Here is an 18,838-nt window from a genome sequence, read left to right on the forward strand (position 1 = left end):
TCCGGCAACTCAAGTCCTGTAATCCTGTAGCAACAATAAGATGGCCGAATATTGTGTTCCCTCACCGTAAGACCCTGTACATGTGCCCCAGTTGGCCTGTGCCCCTAATGACTTCTTTGGGGCATGTCTGATACCTGCCAGGCCTCTGAAAGCATTGAGTTACTAGATGTAATCTAAGGTCCCTTCCAGCTAAGACATTGTGGATTTGTGTTTATGGCTTCAGCTAGCAGCATTGTTTCTGAGAAATCTGTTTGTAAGCCTGTTTATGTAAGATGTAAGTCACACTGTAAGATATTAGTGATAGCAGGTAACATTGTTGAGTGTTGACTGTGTTGTAAGCGCTTTACTGACATGGTATCTCACTTAATCCTTGTCACAACTTTATCATCAGCCTCATTCTAGAAATGACAAGGTTATACACAGAGCAAGTAGTAGAATGGTCCGAAGTTCAGACCCAGCAGTCTGCCCCTGGTGACTACTCTGTCCTCCAGCTAAATGGTCTGGAAGGGCTATGTTGGTAAGCACCCCAGAGGCTAGGGTGAGCAGGAGGAGCTGGTGAGTTTTTGAAATACTAGTTGAAATGAACAGGATAAGGGGAATGTGGCATTTCCAAGGCGTGGTGAGGTAGTATGACGTGACTCCAGGTGTGAGAGGCTTCTAAGATTTAACCTCAGCATGGCTGGTCCCCTTTGGCTGGCTGGTAGTGCTTAAAGCAAGCCAAGAGAGAGTGGCAGTGAAATGTCATCCATGCCAGTAGGTGAAGTGAACCTGGGTCTCCTGGTGGCACCTGGTACATGCCCTTCGTGCTCTGAGCTCCTTTCTTCCCCCAGTTTCATATGGATGTCCTAGCTACTTGTCTCCTCCCAAGTGCTGGTAAGGATCGCAGGAAGTAGAGGGATAGGAAAGCATTTTTGGGACTTCTGGCAACACAAAGTATGTTAGACCATGTTTTATAGTCTTAGAGCATCATAGTTTCTGGGTCCAAATTGGGAAATACATTAATAAAAATAATTCTAGCTCAGATTATTGAACATTTAGTCTTTTTCAAAAGGTGTTCTGAGAAATTTACACAAATAAATTCTTGTGCTGAGTCATAGAAAAGTCACCTATCCCAGGTGGTATAGCCAGAATTTAAATCCAGGCAGTCTGGCTCCACAGCTCATACTTGTAACTACTATGCTACATTACTTCCATGTAAAAGTGACCCTCCCATAGACACTTAGACCTCATCGAGGGGAGGGGGTATCCATATATTTCTTCCTCCCCACAATGTCCCAGTGGGGCACAGCAGCTATTAAAGGACTAAGCTGAAGCAACGTCAGATAGAGGGGTTGAACCAGAAGAGGGAAAGGAATTGGGCATTCCAGGTAGAGGACACAGCATGAAATGAAGACACAGGGGTGGCAAATTGGAGTGTGCAGATGTCTGGCTGGGATGGAGAGATGCAAGGGTTTAAATGAGTAATAACAGTCACAGATATTCATGTTTACTGTGTGCCTATCCCTTTGCCAAGGACATTACTTGGAAATGGAGGCAGTGATTTTCCCAGGATCATAAAATTAATAGGTGGTGGAGCCAGAATTTTAGTGCAGGTCTGTCTTGACTCCCAGATCTCAGTATATTAGGGCCACATTCTGGGGGGCCTTGAAGGATAGGATGAAGCTTTTCAATTTCAAGCAGTTGCAGGAAACCGGAAACCATTAAAATATTTTTGAGTGGGGAGCAAGGATTGGCCTGTAAGGGCAAGCAGGGTGGGTTTGGGGTGCTGCCAAGGACAGACCAGGGTTTCTTGGAGAGAGAGTGAAGTCCTGGATCTCCAGCCAGCATTCCTGTTTTTATACATGCTGTGGCCGGCCTCCACCCCAGTCCCTGGTCAAGCAGGGCTCCTCAGGAACTGCACGATCTAATCAGGATAATTTCCTGCCTCCTCCTTCACTGAGAAGGGAGGAAAAGGAAGCCATGGGCACCAAGACAAGCAAAAAGAAAAAAAAAAGCCTATACCAAGTCCCATGGGGCCCAAAAGGTGCCATTTCTGGGAATCCAGGCCCTTGGGAGAAGCCATGAAAAGAGGACCCCAGAGGTCACAGGCAGAGGTGGAGGCTGGCCTGAGGGTATGGATCAGTGCACTGCCCTGTCCTTCAGGTGATTTCCTGGCTAGGAGCATAGACTGTCGCAGATGAAGGAAGGTGGTCTGGGGCCTGTACCAGACTGGTTGTTCTTCCTGGGTTGAGTTTCAGTGGAGCACTGGCAGGAATCCCAGCCTTTCCATCAGGAACAAGGCTATGGTTTTTCTGTAGCTGCCTCCCAACTCCCTCTGGCAACTGGGGCAAAGTGCTTCTGTTCTCTGAGCATTGATGTTCTCACCTACACAGGGTGAGGCTTTTTGGCTTTGTGTCCCTGTCTTTTTATTTGACTTTGGGTACTTTTGAATTCCATGTGTCAAGCTCAGAGGCACCCTTAACACCCTTAGGAAGGACCATGGGTGCCCTCCTTTAAGCTTTTGTGAATCTGAGGGCTCTTGTGTATCATGCCCTGCACCTGATCCTGGTGATGCAGAAATGATTGAGCAAGGTTGTTATTCCTGCAACTGCTTGCAATTGAAAAGCTTCACCCTATTTTCAAGGCCTCCCAGAATGTGGCCCTAATACACATGAGCCCAGAGTCCAGTGCAAGAGGCAGGCTGATGGTGGAGGCTACTGCTAGGCTTGAGGCAGTAACACAGGGCCCTCACAAGTGCAGAGGGAGAAGTCACAGAAGAGCTAACACTTGAGTGAGGAGTGAAGACAAGGTGGCCGGCAGGAAAGGGTGGAAGAGCAATGAGTTCTGCAAAGGGAGTAGTTACATGGAAAGGTCTGGAACTCGGAACTTGCACTCTCCTGAGGATGGTTAAAATCAAGTAGGAACCCTTTTCTTACCTCAGGAATGGGACAGATGGAGAATATGAAACACCTTGTGGAAGACAGCCTGGATTCGCCCTGAGTTACTGGGCCTTATGGGTAGCTGATTTTAGCTCAGTACAGGAAAAATCTTTGGGAGGTGGTGAGGCCCAATGATAGAGATGTTGAAGAAGCAGTTTATATATTCCATTCATTCATTTGCTTTACAAATACTAACAAAGCAGCTCCTCCGGCCCACGCCCCACTATAATTACTGAGGCTGCAGTGATCTTTAAGATAGGACAAGTCCCTGCTGTCACAGATCTCATATTGTAGCAGGGGTGTACAGTTAATAAGCATGTAAACAATGAACTAGGTGAAGTCATTCCAGGTTGTGGTAGGTACTGTGAGGAAGACAAGTAAGAGTCATACGATAGAGTAACCAAGATTGCTGGAGGGCAGCCACTCAGAGAAGGCCTTGGAAGAGATGATGCTTGCTGGAGAACAGATATTTGGGAGCCAACTGCTAAAATCAGGAAGACAAGAAGAAAGAGCAAATGCAGAAGTCCTGACATTGGACAGCTTGAGTGTTCCAGGAACAAGTGAGGGTTGGTGGGGAAGCCAAAGCTAAAAAGGCTTGAACTGAAGAGTGAGCTGGTGGAGTTGAGAGTTAGAGGTGAGCAGGGCCCAGGTCCCACAGGGCTTGTAGGTATGTGGAAAGGTTTGAATTTTATCCTCAGTGTGAAGGAAAGTCATAGGTGAGATTTAAAGTAGGGACTAACTTGGTCAGATTTGCGTTTTTAGAAGAATCACCATGGCTTCTGTGAGGTTAATGGGCTGTAGGAGGCAAGAATGAAGGCAGAAAACCAATGAAGAGGCTATAGCAGTAATTCCAACAAGGGACACCAGTTACAGACCAGAGTGCTGGAAGAGAAAGTGGGAAGATTGAGAGATGTGGCTGAGAGTTTGCTGATGGGTAAGGTATGGGGAATGAGGTAACGAGCAGTATCTCGTAGGTGGTTCCCCTCAGACCCCAGGGTCCCTTCCTGTTGTTGGACTCTGGGGCTGAGCTGCTGTCCATGGCACCAACCAGGGGGCATGATCTCTTGGGGTCAGATCTCCAAACCTGACCTCTTGCCTCTCCCCCTCTGGCCAGGTCTCCCCTGCCAAATTCACCCCAGCCCGCTGAAGCGCTCCATGTCGCTCATCCCCACGAGCCCCCAGGCCCCTGGTGAGTGGCCGAGTCCGGAGGAGCTTGGGGCCCGGGCTGCTTTCACCACGCCCGACCACGCACCCCTCTCACCCCAGAGCAGCGTGGCCTCCTCTGGCAGTGAGCAGACGGAGGAGCAGGGCTCCAACCGGAACACTTTCCAGGAGGACGGCAGTGGCATGAAAGGTATGACAGGGGAGGGTAGCACTAGGACCCTCTGAAGAGAGGTTTCTGCATAGCTTAGAGGACAGAAGGGAGCCGTGGTAGCTTCCAACTTCCTGTCCCATCACTCTCTACCCTACCCTAGCCAGGGACAGGTCTGAGGGAAGGAGTGAGTCCCTGCCCTTAGGGCTCAAGATTGAGCAGAGAGATCCCTCTCGGCCCTGGTCTGACAGCCCAGAAACCCCTGCCTTCAGACATCCCAGCCTGACAAGGAAGCCAGGACAGGGCAGTAGCTGATGTTCCAGGGACACCAATGAGGTCATCCTAGTACATACCCAGTCAGGCAGGCAGAAGGCTCAGATGTCCTGATACCAGGGAAGACCACCTAGAACGGTGTGACTGGGCAGGAGAGGAAGTGGCTTATGGGTCCATCTGGGTGGCTCCATTGGTTAAGCTCCATTGGTTAAGCTCAGGTCATGATCCCAGGGTCCCGGGATCGAGCCCCATATCGGGCTCTCTGCTGAGCAGAGAGCATGCTTCTCCCTCTCCTCTGCCTGCCACTCCCTCTGCTTGTGCTCTCTCTCTGTCAAATAAATAAATAAAATCTTAAAAAAAAAAAAAAGTGGCTTATGGACCTTTGGCTTTCCCCTACTCCTGGTTTTCTGCAGTTTCTGGTGTTACCTCTGGTTGTATACGCGTATTCCCTCTTCCCCCCCTTCAAGGTGGAGTTCCAAGGGGCTCTGGAGAAGGTGGTTGATGCTGGGGCCTCAGAGTCCCACCAAGGCTGGAACATTAAAAACTGCAGAAAAACTGCTCCCTCCCCACAACCCTTCCTCTGCCAGTCATAAGGGCCAGATTCCTGACCTTTTGCTCTCCTTTTCCATAGATGTGCCCTCATGGCTGAAAAGCCTCCGCTTGCACAAGTATGCGGCCCTCTTCTCACAGATGAGCTACGAGGAGATGATGACACTGACTGAGCAGCATCTGGAATCTCAGGTGAAGCCAGTGGGACCATGGGAGGTGGTGGGGGCAGCACCATTTTGACGTTACCCTTGCGGCCCAAGCCTCTGGTGTCTCTTCAGGCCCTGGGGGCACCCCAGGTACCTTAGCCTCACACTTCCAGCTTCCTATCCCCTTCTGCCTCTACCACAGAATGTGACCAAAGGTGCCCGCCATAAGATAGCGCTGAGCATCCAGAAGCTGCGCGAGAGGCAGAGTGTCCTCAAGTCCCTGGAGAAGGTGAGGATCTGGTATCTCCATCTCCAAGTCCAGCTAACTGCGTGGTGGCTCTGGGTGGCCTCCCCTGGGGCTTTCCCCAGTCCTTAGGTCTGACCTCCAGAGAACCCAGCCCTAGGGAGGCCAGGAGCAAGTCAGATCACAGGGTTCATGGGCCTGTGGCCGAGAGGCTCCCCTCTTTTTCTGTCCTGGTCTGTGTCTCCAGACTTTGTCTCTGTTAACTCAATCCCTGTTCCTTTCACTTTTCCATTCCTAACTAATGTCCTGATGGAGCAGAATGTCACCCGGTGTGCATGATCTCTTTCCATTTGGTTATTTCTCACTCACTCCTCTTCCATATCTGCCTTGATTTGCATTCCTTTTCCCTTTTCCTGCCACTTGCTTTCTGGTTCCATCCTTGGTGGGACCCTGAGGCCCAGCATCAAACCCCCTTGGAACTGACCCCCTTGGAACTCCACTTTGAAGTGGGGAAGAGGGATTACATTATACAAATGTGTACATATCTGTGTATATATGTGAGCTTGTATTGTCCTTACCTCCTTTCTCTAAGTGCTAGGACTCAGGGTTCCACCAGCACTCTGTGTAGCTTTGGGGGTCAGCATGTGACCCCGGATGTGTCCTCCCTACTCAGGATGTGCTGGAAGGCGGGAATCTGCGCAATGCTCTGCAGGAGCTACAGCAGATAATCATCACCCCCATCAAGGCCTACAGCGTCCTCCAGGCCACTGTGGCTGCTGCCGCTGCCACCACCCCTACTGCCAAGGATGGGAGCCGGGGAGAGCCTCCACTGCCAGGTGCTGAGCCTTCCCTGGTTCACCCCGGCACAGACAAGGGCACTGAGGCCAAGGACCCTCCAGCTGCAGAGAGCTACCCCCCTCCACCAGCTCCGGCTCCCACTGATGGCAGTGAGCCAGCCCCGGCTCCCGTTGCCGACGGAGACATCCCCAGCCAGTTTACACGGGTGATGGGCAAAGGTGAGACCACGTAAGGCCCAGCAAGAAGTTCTGGGACAGGGAGCCAATTGAACCCAGTCATCAGGGATCCAAGTTAAATGATGGGAGTAGAGCTTTTTAAAGGACCCTAGTGACTATATCAGAGAGTGGCTGAGACTGAGAGTAGCAAGGCCCCACCCTTGGGTATGTCTAGGTAGGTGGTAGGAGACAACCCTTATTTACCCACACAGTGTCTCCAGCCTCAGCAAAAGGCGGAATGATGTGTCAGTAGATATTGTGTATAGTATGAGACAAACCCATTGGTTCTTTCACGGGGTATTAAAGTCCACAGGATGGGGATGGTGTAACTCACAGTGGGCTTGGCCTTTCCTAAGGCAGCATGGTGTAGCCAACTTTACGATTGGATCCATATCCTTTTAGCTGTGTGACCTAGGCCAAGTGATTCCACCTCTCTGAGCTACTATTGTGGATTTATATATGTTCATGATAATCGGGTACCATGCTTCGCACATAGCTAGAACTCATCCAGCCTGAGTGTCCTCTTCCAATACTTGTGCTGGCCAGGAGGGCTGAAGGAGCTAGAGCATGGCAGAGGACATGCTGGGGCTAACTTCCCTCCCTTTCCGTTGTCCCTCAGTGTGCACCCAGCTGCTGGTGTCCCGACCGGACGAGGAGAACATCACCAGTTACCTCCAGCTTATTGAAAAGTGCCTGACTCATGAGGTGAGGCCTTCTCTAGGGTCCCAAAAAGGGCAAGGCTTCCCCCATCGCTCTCAGTATCCGTATTCCTGATGTGGCCCTCAGTGCCCTGCCTGGCTGGCACCCACCCAGCGTCTCCAGCCCTCATCTCACCAGTGTTGGCTCTAGTGGCTGCCGTGAGCTCTCCTTCTCAGAACCTTACTACATGTTCTTTCTCTGGGGAGCGAGATTCCCCTCCCTTCTGCTGGTCCCTCAGCACTTAGTTCAAATGAGTACACCTCAGGGACACCTTCACTGGCCCCTCCTAGTAGATGAGGCTTCTCCTTCGCAGTGCTTGTCACAGGTCAGATGGCCTGCATGTCTTCTGGCCCGCTGAACCGTGAGCTCAGTACTGTACATGTCTTCTCCCCCTTGAACCTCTGCCTCCCAGTACTCCCTGGCACAGAGCAAGCAGGCAGTAAATAACTTGAGTGGGTGAATGGAAGGCAGATCTGAACACACACCCTCCCCACTTCACGCTCCCAATTTCAGGCGTTCACGGAGACGCAGAAGAAACGGCTGCTGTCCTGGAAACAGCAAGTTCTGAAGCTCCTCCGGACCTTCCCGCGCAAAGCCGCTCTAGAGATGCAGAGCTACCGGCAGCAGAAAGGGTGAGGGCCCGCCAGGGTGTAGGGGCCTTCCTTCCCGAGTCCCTTGGTGGTGGACAGGTGGTGCTCAGTGGGCTGATTACGTTCTGGGCTGGGAATTTGTTGTCCTCATTCAGTCACTGGATGACCTTCCACAAGTCACCCAGTGAAGACTTTACCAGGAAAAAATGTCGGTGTTCTCAACACTAGAACAGGGTGCTGAGCTGGCAGAAGCAACACCTACTCCATGTTCTCCCCTGTGTGCAGGGTGCTGTGAAGTCCCTTTTCTCCCCTGTTCTCCCTGTTTCTCCTCTATTCTACTAAATACCGCATTTGAGAATTCAAGTTAGGAGAACTGCTATAAGTGGATATGAGAAACCTTTATCCGCTCCCATCTCCATCCTGGGGTTTCCTTGGGGCGGGAGAACAGTATGTGATGCAAGGATTTGGGCAGGGAATCTTTGTTCAGAGCAGGTCTGTGTTCTGTCCTCTCCGTGGGGATTCTGGTGGGGGAGGTGAGGAAGGGGCAGACAGAGGGGACCACCTCAACTGACACCATGCCTTCTGCTCTCTCACAGCTGGGCATTTGGCTCCAACTCGCTTCCCATAGCTGGCTCTGTGGGGATGGGGGTGGCCCGGCGGACCCAGCGGCAGTTCCCCATGCCTCCCCGGGCCCTCCCACCCGGTAGGATGGGCCTTCTGAGCCCTTCAGGCATCGGGGGCATCTCCCCACGACATGCTCTCACTAGCCCCAGCCTTGGGGGCCAGGGCCGACAGGTGAGCCAGTGGGAAGCGGAGGGCCTGGCGCTTTGGGGATTGGGGTGGTTATGCCTGGGCTGTGCGTGTCCATGTGTTTGCACCTGGGCCTTTCTCAAAGGGAAGAGGCTCTTTTGCCAGCCCTACCGATCCTGCACTTAGATCTCAGCTTCAGCCTCTTCCCACTCAGCTCACCACTTGTTTTTCCCATTCCCTGTGCAGAACCTGTGGTTTGCCAACCCTGGAGGCAGCAACAGCATGCCCAGCCAGAGCCGTAGCTCTGTGCAGCGCACCCACTCCCTCCCGGTCCATTCCTCACCCCAGGCCATTCTCATGTTCCCTCCAGGTAAGCTGCCCCCACCCTTGGGGCTCGGCAATACCCTTAGGTGGCCCTTCTCTCAGTCCCATTCCTACTATCCTCTCCTCCTACCTCCCACCACTCTGCACCCGTCTTCCCACATCCTGAGTTTTCTTGTACCCCCTCCCCCACATCAGTTTTCTTTCTCAGATCCTACCTGCTTTCTCTGTCTTCTTTCTCCCCTACTGCCAGCCTTACGTCTCCACACCTCTCCCTCCCTGTGTTCACAGTCTTAGTGTCCCTGTTGGTCTCCATCACCATCTCCTTAGAGGATCATTAAGTACTCAGTTTGGAAAGGGTGGAGGGGATGAGACTGTCAGAGCATCGAGGTTTCTATGGAGGGGAGTTCTGCCTGTCTGTCCCCTGGGATTCCTTCAGGCAGGAAGCAGCAGACTTCAGTTTGTAGATCAGGTTCCACACTAAAGGGTCTGTGAGGTGAGATGGCTGTTTGCCCTCTGCTCACAGACCAGTATAGAGGTGAGAGATCAGAATGAGGGTGAAGGGGGCAAAAGGGAGATTAGAGAAATGCTAGCCCTGCCTTGGTTATTGAGTGGGGGAGTCCCCTGCCCTGGGCTAGGCCTGCTGCTGGCCACTCAGGCTACAAAGGCAGAGAAGGCCAGTCTGGAAGAGGTGAGGAAGGGGGCAATGGGGTGCCTGACTGGCTCATCAGTAGAGCATGCAGCTCCTGTCTCAGGCTTATGAGTTCAACCCCCATGTTGGAGGTAGAGTTTTACTTTAAAAAAATTTTTTTTGAAAAGATTTGCAGGGGCACCTGGGTGGCTCGGTGGGTTAAAGCCTCTGCCTTCAGCTCAGGTCATGATCTCAGGGTCCTAGGATCAAGGCCCTCATCAGGCTCTCTGCTCAGCGGGGGGCCTGCTTCCCCCTCTGTCTCTGCCTGCCTCTCTGCCTACTTGTGATCTCTGTCAAATAAATGAAGAAAATCTTTAAAAAAAAAAAAAATGGGGGGCGCCTGGGTGGCTCAGTGGTTTGGGCTGCTGCTTTTGGCTCGGGTCATGATCTCAGGGTCCTGGGATTGAGCCCCGCATCGGGCTCTCTGCTCCGCAGGAAGCCTGCTTCTCTCTCTCTCTCTCTCTCTCTGCCTGCCTCTCTGCCTACTTGTGATCTCTGTCTATCAAATAAATAAATAAAATCTTTAAAAAAAAAAATTTGCAGGTGATTCTAAGGTCTTCGTGATATAAATGCCAGTCAGTGGGTTACTTTACTTATGAGATGATGTGAACCTGTGAGAAGCAGAGGACCCTATCCGTTGTGTTCATCCTAACGTGGTAGGCATCTGCGTTACATCAGTTGCAGATGCACGTGACTGGATGGATGAGCTGCACGAGCAGAACATTGGAGTAGTTCTTTTTACCTGCGTGCTGGACTATGGATCCAGCGGCTTTCCATGCCATCAAATCAGATCCTCCCGGCTGCACACATGAGGGTGCTGGTTTATTCCCATCATATCAGTCACGAATGTGAGACTCGGGTCACTTGCCCAAAATCAAAAAAAATATTGGCTAAGAAGAGACAGTTAGGTGTCCCAACAAGGCCTTAGCTCTGAGTTCATTGGGGATATGATGATCGGAGAGGCTGGAGGTGGGAGCAGCGTCTTCTGAAATCAGGTAGAAAGCTCAGGCTTTCTCCCCATAGCAGTGAGGAGCCGAGGAGGGGGTTTTAAGCAGTGTGGGGTGGGGTCAGGTCTGCTTAGGGAGGTGGGCTGTTTCCCAGACACTTCAACAAGAGGCCCTTTAGAGATGGTTTGAGGACAAGCCCCATGGCTGCTGTCCTGATTTGCCCCGTCTGTCCGGCCTACCCAGATGACATCCTGCCCAATGGAGCAAGTCCAAGTGGGGATGGGAATTGTTCTAATTAAGCTTCTGCACCCAAGTACAGGAGCAGGTCATCAGTCAGGGAGTACAGGGCTGCCCAGTGCCTGGGGCTGATGGCTAGACTGCGCCTAAGGCAACATGCAGTGTGTGGCCTCCAGGACACTCCCTCAGCTTCCTGTCACTCCCTCAGCCTGCTGCTCAGCCTTTCTGTTCATTGCTAAGCCTCTGCCCTTGCCATTGTTGCCTCTGCCTGCTCTGTGATACACCCAGGCCCATCTGTATCCTTCATCCCTGCCTGGTCATACTTCCCATCAGAGCGTGTGCCGCGTCTTACATACGATTTCTCTGTCTTTTGCCCCTCTCTCCCTCCCTCCTTTTCCTCTTATCCCTCTCAGCCCCTCCCTCATACCAGCCCCTGCAGTCCTTTGTCTCCCAGGTTTTGCCTTCTGCAGTCAGTTCAGCCCTCACCTCTGTTCTCTCTCCCCACAGACTGCCCGGTCCCTGGGCCTGACCTGGAGATCAATCCCACTCTGGAGTCTCTGTGTCTGAGCATGACAGAACACGCCTTGGGTGGTGAGCATTTCCTCTTTCCCTGACCCAGCTCCCACCTACCCAGCAGCGTCTCCACCTCTGAACTGAGCAACTCAGAGCATCCTGAGGGGTCCCTAGGGGAGGCCAGCCTCCAGGGAGGGCCTGACTGGGATGACAGGCTACCTGAGCACCTTTTCTTGGGCCTCCCGCCAGTTCCTGATCTTCCTCCCTTCCTCCCTTTCTCACCACAGATGGGACAGACAAAACCTCCACCATCTGACGGGACCCACAGCCCAGCGCACCTATAGGCTCCCTGGGCGGCGGGCGGGGGCCAACCCCCAACGGGCTTCTCTGCGACAGCGAGAGGGTGGGCTGGCTCAGCTATACATTCTAGTATTTTTCTACTTTCTCACCCTTTTAACTTTTGTTTAACATTGGCACGCGCCTTGCTCACTCCCAGGCCCGTCGAGGGATCTCTGCTGAGGTTCAGGGAGGTAGAGGGCAGCCAGGATAAAGGAGGCAGGGACTGGCCAGCCTGACTGCCCCTCCTTACCTCCCTCATCTCCTACCTGGCCCCGTCCCACCCCTGCCTCTTCCAGACTGCCGGCCACCTGCCCCTCCTAAGGGAGCAGCTTACCCCTATCTTGTGGGGCCTTCTCAGAACCATCTGATATTTGGGGAGAAAGAAGCGGGGTTGATAACCTGCTCTCCTGGATGTTATTTGAGAGGAGCTAAGGAGAAGCTGGTGGTTGAGAGGATCCTCTCTCTCTCCTTGCCACCTTCTTCTCCTTCCCCATTCCCATCATCCCCAAGGACAGGAGCCACCCTCCTTTCACTCACCTCCTTTTGCCCTGTTTATCAGAGGTTCTCTACAATTAATTTCTTAGGCCTATTTAAGATGCATATTTATATAGTTCTTAACGGTTTTTCTCTCTGATCATTCCCTCTCATTTTTAGAATCCCCAGGTCTCTCTCTGAGCCAAGAAAGTGGCAGGGGGAGCCTGAATTTTATGAGGGGAAGGGGCAGAGCCCCTTCCTCCAGACCCCCTAGTCCTTCCCCTGCTTCCCTCCAGTCCTGGCTCCCCAGATGCCGAGGTTGAAGGCCAGGAGCCAGGGCAGCCAGTGAGGTCAGGAAGTCTGTTGCCTTAACATCCCCTTCCCGCAACCAACACACACCCTTGTCCACTCCCAGGTCTGGTAGCTGAAAGACTGGGGGTAAGGAATAAGGGAAAGGGGATTGTTTGGTTTTTGGTTTCTTTCCCCACCCCTCTTTACTTTCATCCTTCCCCGCCCCCCATTCTGTCATGACCTCACTTAAGTGGAACACTATATCATAACCCAGAGATTTGTCCCAGCCGTGGAGTCATACAGACCCTCTGGTCTCTGTTCCTGCTGAGGGGTTGTGCTGGGGCCCAGGTGGAGGGAGGGGACTTGGGGGTTCAGGCTGTGGGGAAGCCAGGGTCCCCTATTCCAACCCCTTCTTCCCACTCAACCCACCCCACCCCCCACTGGGACATTCTCAAGCTTTTCACACCGAAAAGGAAAAAAAAATGTTATTTTTAGATACATTTTATGAATAACTTTTGTTATGAATATGGCTGGTAACCATTGTGTATGTTATTAAAGATACAAAATGTTGGGAAAAAACAAAAAACCAAAAAAAAAAATTTTAAAACCACCGCCCTCCCTGCACTCTCAGCCCATTCCCCGGACCTTCTTGCCTCTGCCCTCCTGGTCTGGACCTCCCTCACCTCTGAGCCCAGGGAAGGGGAGGAAGCCAGGGGGTGGGGTGGCCCTGGGGATCTGCTAAGGTCCCCACCTCCTCTCCCAGTGCCGGGCTGGGTGGGGTGTCAGGTTTATTTATGTACCTCTTGCACACTCATCAACCTATGCAAGTCCCCCACCCCGGCCCCTCCATGTTTCTGTGCCTTTGCTCATTCCCCTCAAGCTCCCAGGGCTTCTCCAGTCCCCCTCTCCCATTTAGCCCCGGGAAGTGGGATGGACAGGGGCCACCTCGTTTGGAATCAGCAGGGTGTCCCTCTTATAGGACCCTCACCACCTCCTAGCCAGTCCTGTCTTCTTCACTACCCATCAGTGTGAGCTGGCTCTGCCTGGCATTGGGAGGTGGTGAGGGACACCCCTCACACACACACAATGGGAGGCAAGAGCTGCCCCCCTCCCCCCACCTGACAGCAGAGTGTGCAGGACGCAGGCGGCCCCACTCTGATGGGCAGGACCCTGACCCTCTTCTACCCCAGCCCCTCCCCAGCCCCCTCCCCGACCACCATGATTTCACCCTCCCTCCTATCCCCAGCCCCACTGGCAGAATCAGCTTTGAGTAACTGTACAGTTTTTCTCGCTGTTGGAGAAGACTTACTTGTTGGAGTTTCACTTGTTTAATGGTCTGGGCTTATTTTGGAAAAAAAAAAAAAAAACAAGAAACAAAAACGAAAAAAGGATTCTGACCTTTGTTATGCTATACTATACTTCATGGAAAATCTAGAGGCCTTAAGCTGAGGCCACTGAGCTCCTGGGATGCGGGGGAAGGAAAAGTATAAGCAGAATGAGACCATAGGGTTGGGAAGGGGCATAAAGGGAAAAAAAGTTGGCTTTATTAACAGCAAGGCTTGGAGGAGAGGAGGGAAACGAACAAAGCGAAGGGCTTGCAAACAGACCACTCAAAAAGTGCCTTCCTGCGCATAATAATCGCATTATGATCATGTCTGCACCAACCCTGAAGGACCTGGGACTCAGTCACTGTCACTGTCGGCTTCACTGGAATCAGAAGCTGCAGCTTCACTGCCATCCTCCTGGGCAGAGTGCTCACTGCCACTGGGGAAGGGACTGGCACTGCGGCTCCGGCTCCGCTGGCCACCGCCATCACTGCCGCTATCTGAATCATTGTCACTGCCACGGGCCGGGCCTCTGTCCTCATCATCAGAATCCGCATCGTCTTCTGAGTCCGCATCACTGCCAAAGATCTCCTCTTTGTCCCGAGCGGCCCGGGCCTCGTCCTCACTGCTCTCCTCCTCGCCGCTACCACTCTTGTCACTCGCCTCATCCCTGTCAACCTCTTCACGTTCACTCTCGCTGCCTGAACGCTCGTCCTCACTGCCTTCCTTCTCACTGCTGCTGCCTTTCTCTCGCTCCTCATCTGTAAGGGAGCAGGGAGAAGTGAGACCCAGTTTCTCACCCTTCCAGGGCGCCTGGGGTTTGGCCTGTCCAGCTTTACCTGAGCCCCCAGCTTCTTTCTCTTCTGTCTCCATCTCTTCCTCCTCTTCTTCCTCGGGTTCGTGGTTCTCCAACTGGGCCTTCCGTGCCTCCTAGAAGTAGCAGGGTTGAGGAGAAGGAGATTGTCCTGTCAGGCTTCTGTCTCTCCTCACCCACCACCACCCTCTCCATGGCTGCCCTGGGCCAGTGATGCTTGTTACCTGGGCTTCTAATTCCTTCTCATTCATGTCCCGGTGTTTGACCACCAGCAGGGCATTGGTACCGGACTGAACCCCAGCCTTTGCTCGGCGTTTACTCAGGCGGACCCTGTAGTGGGCAAGTAGGTGGGGTGGGGTAGTGTGGAAGATGCATTTAAATACCCCAGTGGGGGATCCAGTCTGACTTGGTTCTTACTTCCTCACCAATGCTTAGTCCAGAAGAGACCAGAATAAATGCGGGGTGAATTAAGGAGACCAAACTCAGAGGTTGGATAAGGGAAGGATAATAGCTCCATGCGTCCCCTGTATTTATAAAGTGTGTGTACACATGAGAGATTTTAAGGTAAATTAGCAACACTTAAAAGCACAGAATCTAGATTACTGGCTTTTAGAAAGTTTTAATCTGGGACTTTACCTTCCCAAAGCATAGCAACAAAAGGTTGGAGGAACCCTTTGCTGGGCCAGGTCATGGTGCCCCTTGGAGGCTGCCAAGAGCTCCAGGTCACCCAGAGCCAAGGGCACTGTGCTACCTCTTACATGGGATCAGAGGTTGTGATCTCTGCTTTAAACAAACTCAAGGTCACACTTAACTTCCCAACCCTTACATTACACCAAGTTCCCTAGCACAGGAGTAAACTTGTAGCTCTTAGGGGAAGGTTTTTGGGTATTCAGGATTTCATTTAAAATACTGATGCTAATTTGATGTTATTACTCCGTATTTTGCCTATGCTGACTTTCACATGAAGTCTCTTACTACGGCAGAGGGAACCTGGCTATCTACACTACAAAAAACCTCAATCTCGAGCATTTTTCCCTGGGTTCGTGTGTTAGAACTAGGTCCAGCTCACATGGTCAAGCAATCTTCTGCTACTCATTTGAAACACGAAACCAATCCGTACGTATAAATGGCCTTCAAGGTAGCTCCCATGTACCCCAGATCAGGATTCTGAAGCAAAGCCCCAGGCTAATCTGAGGTAGGAGTGTACCAAGTACCTGGTCTCCAGTTCATTGTAGTAAACCCCATCGCCCTCCCGGAAGATGAAGAAGTAGTTCTCCTCATAGCCCTTGCTGGCTTTGTTCTTCACGTTCCAGTTGTACTCCCGAGCAATCTTGTAGTCGTACCTGATGAGGATGAGAGGAACAAGGTCAGCAGCCCCACTTCTTTCTTACGAGGGATTAAAGGGAGCGACCGGTCCTCCATTCCCAAAACCTATCCTGACCCACGCACACGTCATCTGGTGCATAGTCCATCTCCTCCTCCTGGTCCCGCTTTCGCTTCTTCAGTGTCTCTTCCACAGGCAGGAAATAGGCCACAAACTGGTTCCCTTCCTCATCCATCATGCCTCTGGATGGGAAGAGTGAAGAGTAAGCACAAAGGGGCAGTGAGGAACAGGCCAAGGTGGGCAGTGGGGCCACTTACCTGATCATGGCCTGAGACATCATCTCCAAAGCAGCTGCACCACTCGTGTCCTTGGGGGCTGGGTCTGAGTCAAAAATTACCTGAGCGCATGGGTTGATCCACATCTAGGGACAAGAGCACTGGGATTAGACTGGGACAAGTAGAGATGCCAGGCTCTGCCTCACTGCCTCCTGCCCTGGATCTGACCTTAAAGTCTGGGAAGACAGGCATGACCTCCACCGGTGTCACTCGGGGCTTGCTGTAATGCTGGGAGATCTGTTGGGGGCAAAAACAGGGTGGGTGAGGAGGATATGGAGCTCTGGAGCTGCACCTTGGTCCGCCTTCAACCCCTATCCCACCCCATCCCCTTCCCTCAATTACCGATTTCTGGGCATCCTCAAAAGTTTTCTCAATGGCTGTGATCTGGCTATCCCTGTCTTTGTATATTTCTTCCTCTGTGAACTGCTGCTTCACAGAAACTCCAATCCTAGGAGTAAAGAGAGAAGACTTTAGGGGTCACTGGACATACCTGAAATCACCTTCCCTCTCTACCTGCCACAACTTACTTGACCTCGGGCTTCTCATTCGAGATGCCATAACGATTGAACTCAGTGGAGATGTACTCAGTCTTCCGCATCCATGGCACCACTTTCGCGTGCTGCTGGGATCTGGGGGTAGAGTGTTAGGCACCTAGGACTCACCACCCTCCTCCCATCATAGATTCCCTCTACATATCCAGTCCTCACTCAGCACACACACACACCTCTTAGAGCTTGTAGGGGCCTGAATCTCCTCTTCCAAAAGCTTCTCGTCAGCTGGATCTAGGAGTACTAGAGGGGAACAAGGGGGCAGAAGGGCTGTGAGGGAGGGCCTGGCCTTTGCTGTCCTAGAGCAGGCCCTCCCTGCCTTCCCACACACCATTGGGGTCGATGCGGTAGGTATCCGGGTTGATGAGGTCAATGGTGACCCCCAGGTCTGGCTCAGTGAGGAGGTCGTGTTTGTGCTGTTTTTCCAAGGAAGTTGCTTTGTACTGGACAAACCTGGGTGGGGAAACATACCCATTATGGTTTCCTGATTCTAGCTTTACCCTCATATTCCTGCTTCCCAGAGCCTAAGCTTTTCCAGGGAGGAACTCAAAATGGGAGTATCCCCCATGTTGGAGTTAGAAGGCTGGCTCTTCAGTGGGAAAAGACTCGGACACTGCTTGTTTCATTCATCAACAAATATTTATGGAGCACCTACTACCATATTGCTAGGTACTGTTCTAGGCTCTGAGAAGAGAGCAGTCAACAAGAGAAGCAATCCTTGCCCTTACGGAACTCATGATCTAAGTGAGTTGTTTTGCCCTCCATCTCAGTCTCACCTGTTCTGGTCAAAGGGGTAGGTGATGAATTTGGGGTCGAAGGGGATGTCAGGGAGGCTATTGCAGTACTTGACTCGGCAGACCACTCCAGACCTGGGAATACAATGGCTCAAAACCAGTCCCCTGCTGCCCCACCTCTGCTCCCAGCCCCCACTGGCCCACCCCTTCTGGGAAAACCCAATGGGGCTCACCTCTCAGGCAGAGTCCGGTGAGAATTGGGCCTGGTAGGTAAGAGAGAGCGAGATATTGAAGGAAAGATGGAGAACACGATTGAAAGAAGAGTGAGGGGGGTTTCTCCAAACTTTTAAAAAAGGGAAGGAGGGAGTGACAAAAATGGTAATCCCTGTGGGAGGGGTGCTCCAAGTACTTTAACGGAAAAACCCTAGGATTCAACTCCTTTTAGAGAAAGTGTCTCCAAACGCTTTCATGAATGAAATCAACTGCTCAATCCCTTTTGGAGGGGACGTCTTCAAGTACTCTAGTAGAACTACGTGCTCAATTGCTTTCAGCAAAGGGATTCTCCAAATGCTTGACTGGAGTAATAAACGCACAGTCCGTCTAGGTAGTCTCCTAAGAGCTTAATCCCTGAATTGCACGGCAGGAAGGTGGGGGCAACACCCCATCCTTGAAGGAACCCACCCCTGTCTGTCAAAAGTGAGCGTTCCGTGACGCCAGGGCGTTCGCGGCGAAGGTCTGACATCACTTGGGGGGCTGATGACGTCGTAGGAAGACACCGCGCCCGACCCCCCGCCTCGCCGAAACCTGGACAGACCTAAACGAAAACGACACAGCCAGGCGGCGTGGCGCCTACCTGTGGCCATCCTCTCGCTGGGCCTGGGTCTGGATGGTGGGCGCCATGGAGACAAGGCGAAGGAAGCCCAGACGGGGTCCTTGCTGAGCCGCGGGGAGACGCGGAGGGGTATACCGAGGTTGGCGGACGCCTAATCCGAGAGAGGGCTCGGGTTGGCGCCGCTCTCTGCCGGGGCAGGGTCGGAATGAGGTGGGCTGGTGAAGATTTCCAGCGGAGACTCAGCTAAACGCGCAGGCAGCGCCAAAGACGGCCTCGCAGCTCCGGCTCCACCAACTGCCGCCAAGACGCTAAGGACCGGACAGGTCGCCTCAGGCCGCGAGGCCTTCTGGGACATAGAGTCCGGATTACACCCACACCCGGATTGGCAAAAGGCTGGGTATAGGGCGGAGCGAGGGAGAAAGAGCCTCTTGTGATTGGCGAATCGGGAGTCTCAGTCTGGACGTCTTATTTGAGAGTCAAGTGCGGGAGGCGGTCATTCTTTCCTCCCATTGGCTGAGTTGTTTGGGAGGCGGGGCTAACTAGCAAGCGAGGCCTGGAGACCGAGACGCTGAAAAGAAACAGGGAGAAAACAGCTTGTGGCGCACTTCCGGTGCGCTAA

The 18,838-nt window shown here is 52.5% G+C and overlaps 2 protein-coding genes across 3 annotated transcripts in view; one reads left to right on the forward strand and one right to left on the reverse strand.

Moving 5' to 3' along the window:
- The window catches only part of SAMD4B (sterile alpha motif domain containing 4B), a 37,613-nt gene extending 24,769 nt beyond the window's left edge, over positions 1-12,844 (forward strand). Inside the window, exons 4-13 of one of the 2 annotated variants that reach the window (XM_082709176.1) lie at positions 4,033-4,272; positions 5,135-5,244; positions 5,401-5,487; positions 6,116-6,458; positions 7,075-7,160; positions 7,668-7,786; positions 8,341-8,539; positions 8,741-8,864; positions 11,198-11,281; positions 11,491-12,844. In XM_082709176.1, coding sequence (XP_082565302.1) covers positions 4,033-4,272; positions 5,135-5,244; positions 5,401-5,487; positions 6,116-6,458; positions 7,075-7,160; positions 7,668-7,786; positions 8,341-8,539; positions 8,741-8,864; positions 11,198-11,281; positions 11,491-11,519 — 1,421 coding nt within the window. In that variant the 3' untranslated portion in view covers positions 11,520-12,844. The remainder of the gene's footprint in view (positions 1-4,032; positions 4,273-5,134; positions 5,245-5,400; positions 5,488-6,115; positions 6,459-7,074; positions 7,161-7,667; positions 7,787-8,340; positions 8,540-8,740; positions 8,865-11,197; positions 11,282-11,490) is intronic. The other variant, XM_082709175.1, reaches the window with a different exon arrangement.
- A 985-nt stretch (positions 12,845-13,829) lies between these two features.
- On the reverse strand, positions 13,830-18,736 carry PAF1 (PAF1 homolog, Paf1/RNA polymerase II complex component). Its single transcript, XM_082709177.1, has 14 exons — positions 18,241-18,736; positions 17,621-17,650; positions 17,430-17,522; positions 16,985-17,106; positions 16,830-16,896; positions 16,633-16,734; positions 16,448-16,553; positions 16,274-16,342; positions 16,088-16,191; positions 15,896-16,012; positions 15,661-15,789; positions 14,671-14,776; positions 14,472-14,562; positions 13,830-14,393 (listed from the first exon to the last, which is right to left on the reverse strand). Exons 1-14 carry the CDS (start codon positions 18,285-18,287, stop codon positions 13,990-13,992), a joined length of 1,587 nt encoding a protein of 528 aa, XP_082565303.1. The 5' UTR covers positions 18,288-18,736; the 3' UTR covers positions 13,830-13,989.
- Positions 18,737-18,838: the final 102 nt, after the last annotated feature.

This window comes from Mustela nivalis (assembly GCF_964662115.1).
Source record: "Mustela nivalis genome assembly, chromosome: 18".
Lineage (NCBI taxonomy): Eukaryota > Metazoa > Chordata > Mammalia > Carnivora > Mustelidae > Mustela > Mustela nivalis.